The sequence below is a fragment of the Bos taurus genome, chromosome 15 (genome assembly GCF_002263795.3).
Source record: "Bos taurus isolate L1 Dominette 01449 registration number 42190680 breed Hereford chromosome 15, ARS-UCD2.0, whole genome shotgun sequence".
NCBI lineage: Eukaryota > Metazoa > Chordata > Mammalia > Artiodactyla > Bovidae > Bos > Bos taurus.
This window is the reverse complement of record NC_037342.1, coordinates 49,708,235-49,711,239: the sequence shown is the minus strand read 5'-3', so window position 1 is coordinate 49,711,239 and position 3,005 is coordinate 49,708,235. Positions and strand designations below refer to the sequence as shown.

The 3,005-nt window shown below is 38.7% G+C and overlaps 1 protein-coding gene across 1 annotated transcript; it reads left to right on the top strand.

The window, feature by feature from the left end:
• The first annotated feature begins 1,760 nt into the window (after positions 1–1,760).
• On the top strand, positions 1,761–2,717 carry OR52AB4 (olfactory receptor family 52 subfamily AB member 4). The gene has a single exon (NM_001390010.1). The coding sequence runs from the start codon at positions 1,761–1,763 to the stop codon at positions 2,715–2,717; it is 957 nt and encodes a 318-aa protein (NP_001376939.1).
• The last annotated feature ends 288 nt before the right edge of the window (positions 2,718–3,005 follow it).

The following is a 3,005-nucleotide window of genomic DNA, read 5'->3' as shown; positions in this document are numbered from 1 at the left end:
CACCCAGACAGACAGAGACAGCCTCTCCCCAACTGGAAAGGTTTTTTTTAAGATGTCAAAACATAATATGCATAAACATAAAACATAAAATTGTATGTATATAATATATAAAAAACCACATGTTACATTCTTATACTTATGAAGTATAAATAAATATATTTGTATATTACAGCAGTAATCCCTCTAGTTTCCTATCAAATAAAATATATAAAATCCCATTCAGAGTGGTATTCTCTATTCAGTGTATTTGCCTATGACAAAAATCATACACAGAATAAAACTTGTGGATGATTTTAAGTTTGTATAATAATTAATGAAAAAGAAAAAAGAGTATATAAAGTCGCTTTAAGTTTTTTGAGTAGATTTCTAAAGAAAGATAAGAGGAAATTATAAAAATACCAGAAGTTTGGGTTGGGTGTGAAGCAAGGTAATTTGATCAAAATATCAGAAATGATTTTCATTGCCAACAGAAAATACTAAAATGACAGAAAACATCTAGGTTAGGCTGAGCTCCATTATAAACAGTAGAGTGGCCCACAGGCAACTCTGTCCTTTTGTATCTGAAACAGATGATCATAACTAAAATATTTAAGCTATAGGGGTTACCCAATAGGTCAATTTTTATATGTTACCATCATATCCTAATTTATGGTGCCTTTATTCAACTGACTTTTCATTTATCGTCTCAACTTTGTTTTCTTTAAGATCTGTAAGGATTTACGTTGTCTTCTATCCCAGTCTGCTTACACATCCATTTTGAAGCTAATGGGCCAGAATTTTTTTCAGTAACTCAAGTTTTCCTCCACTACTGATAAAAGGACACCACTTCCATATAAATTCCAAAACCTGGATAAGAACCTGCACATGGGGCAATCATTTTTTTCTGGAGAGAACAAACCTCCTCACTGTCTCACCTGAGAGTCAATTCCAAGGTTTGTGAGTAGATATTTTACTTCCTGGTACTGTGGCTGCTAAGTCGCTTCAGTTGTGTCTGACTGACTCTGTGCGACCCCAGAGACGGCAGCCCACCAGGCTCTGCCGTCCCTGGGATTCTCCAGGAAAGAACACTGGAGTGGGTTGCCATTTCCTTCTCCAGTGCATGGAAGTGAAAAGTGAAAGTGAAGTCACTCAGTCGTGTCCGACCCTCAGTGACCCCATGGACTGCAGCCTTCCAGGCTCCTCTGTCCATGGGATTCTTCAGGCAAGAGTACTGGAGTGGGTTGCCATTGCCTTCTCCAATTTTACTTCCTAAACCAGAGTAAATGTGAAACCTGGGAAAAACTGCCACTTTCTGGAGATTCTAGTTTCAAACAAAGTAGATGGGGCTATGAGTTTGAGGAGCTAGTCTACGACTTCAATTGTCACAGAGGAATTTCACCTAATCTGAAAGATGTCTGGGGTTTAGAAGTCGATATAGACAAAAAATTAATGTTGTCATCTGTGGCACAATCTGAGACCACTTTAAAAAATAGTAAGGTCATGCCTTTAGAATCATAATTTTGACTTCTACAATTTCTAGGTGAGAAACACTGGACTCATCTTCCTTTTGCGTAAATATCCATACTGGCATTTGGAAAAGGTATTTAAGATTCTATTATCATGCTGATTTAAGCTGATTTCCAAATATTTATGCCATGTGTCCATATTTCCATCCATTTTTTTCATGATCTACAAGGAATGACAAAGAGAATCCCCTTCTTCCTTCCCATCCATAATTTGTCTGTGAAGAGGTATCAGGATCAGTGGTGAGGAAAGGATTCATGAGCCTTATGGGATCTACTAACATGTCATATCTGAACCCGAAGACAGTGATCCTGATTGGGATCCCTGGACTGGAGCATGTACAGTTTTGGATTGGATTTCCCTTCTTTAGTGTGTGCCTGGTGGCTCTGCTGGGGAACATTGTTTTAATAATCATTATTGCAACAGAACGCAGTCTTCACCAACCCATGTACATCCTCTTGGCAGTGTTGGCAGCCACTGACCTAGGACTCTGTGTAGCCATTGCTCCCAAAATGTTAGCTATCTTCTGGTTTGGCTCCTATTCCATGGCTTTTGATGCTTGCCTCACCCAACTCTTCTTCATCCACGCTTTGCAGGGCATGGAATCTGGCATACTGTTAGCCATGGCCTTTGACCGCTATATTGCCATCTGTGATCCTTTGAGGCATGCATCCATCCTCACACCTCTCTTTCTAGTCCAGATGGTACTGATGGTGGCGATTCGGACAACAGTGCTTGTTGGGATTTTACCCATTCTACTAAAACGACTGCAAATTTTCCAATCGGTGGTTATTGACCATTCCTACTGTGAGCACATGGCTGTGGTCAAGTTGGCTGTGGAAGATGCACACATTAACAGATCATATGGGCTTTTTGTGGCCTTTGCAATTCTGGGTTTTGACCTGATTTTTGTCTTCATTTCCTACATTCTTATTTTTCGAGCTGTTTCTCATCTTCCTCAGAAAGAGGCACGACTCAAAGCATTCAATACCTGCACTTCCCATATTATCATCTTCCTAGAGTTTTATATCCTTGCTTTTTTTTCCTTCTTCAGCCACCGTTTTGGACATGTATCACCCTATACTCATATATTCTTATCTACCATCTATCTGCTTGTTCCCCCTGCCCTAAACCCCATTGTCTATGGTGTGAAGACCATGGAGATCCGCAAACGAGTTGCTCAGATTTGTATTATGAAGCATGACTCCCGGTAGTAATCCAAAAATAATATTACACAGGAAAAAATATATTTTTAGGTTTAAGATGAAGACTTCTTGTACCATGTCTATTTTGATGAGATTTTTACATCATAATGATCTCCACTAAAGAATGCATATTCCCAAAACAGGAACAATCAGACTATGAGATAAACTTAGGTGAAAAAAATATATGTATCTCATAACTTCTTATCAACCCTTCATCTCTCCCTTCCTTTCTTCCTTTATCTTTTTGCCTTCCTTCCATCATTCTTTTCTCTTTTTTTCCCTTTCTTTTATTGTTTA

Coding starts and splice junctions, on each gene's coding strand:
- OR52AB4 (NM_001390010.1), top strand. CDS start 1,761: ATGAGCCTTATGGGATCTACTAACATGTCATATCTGAACCCGAAGACA.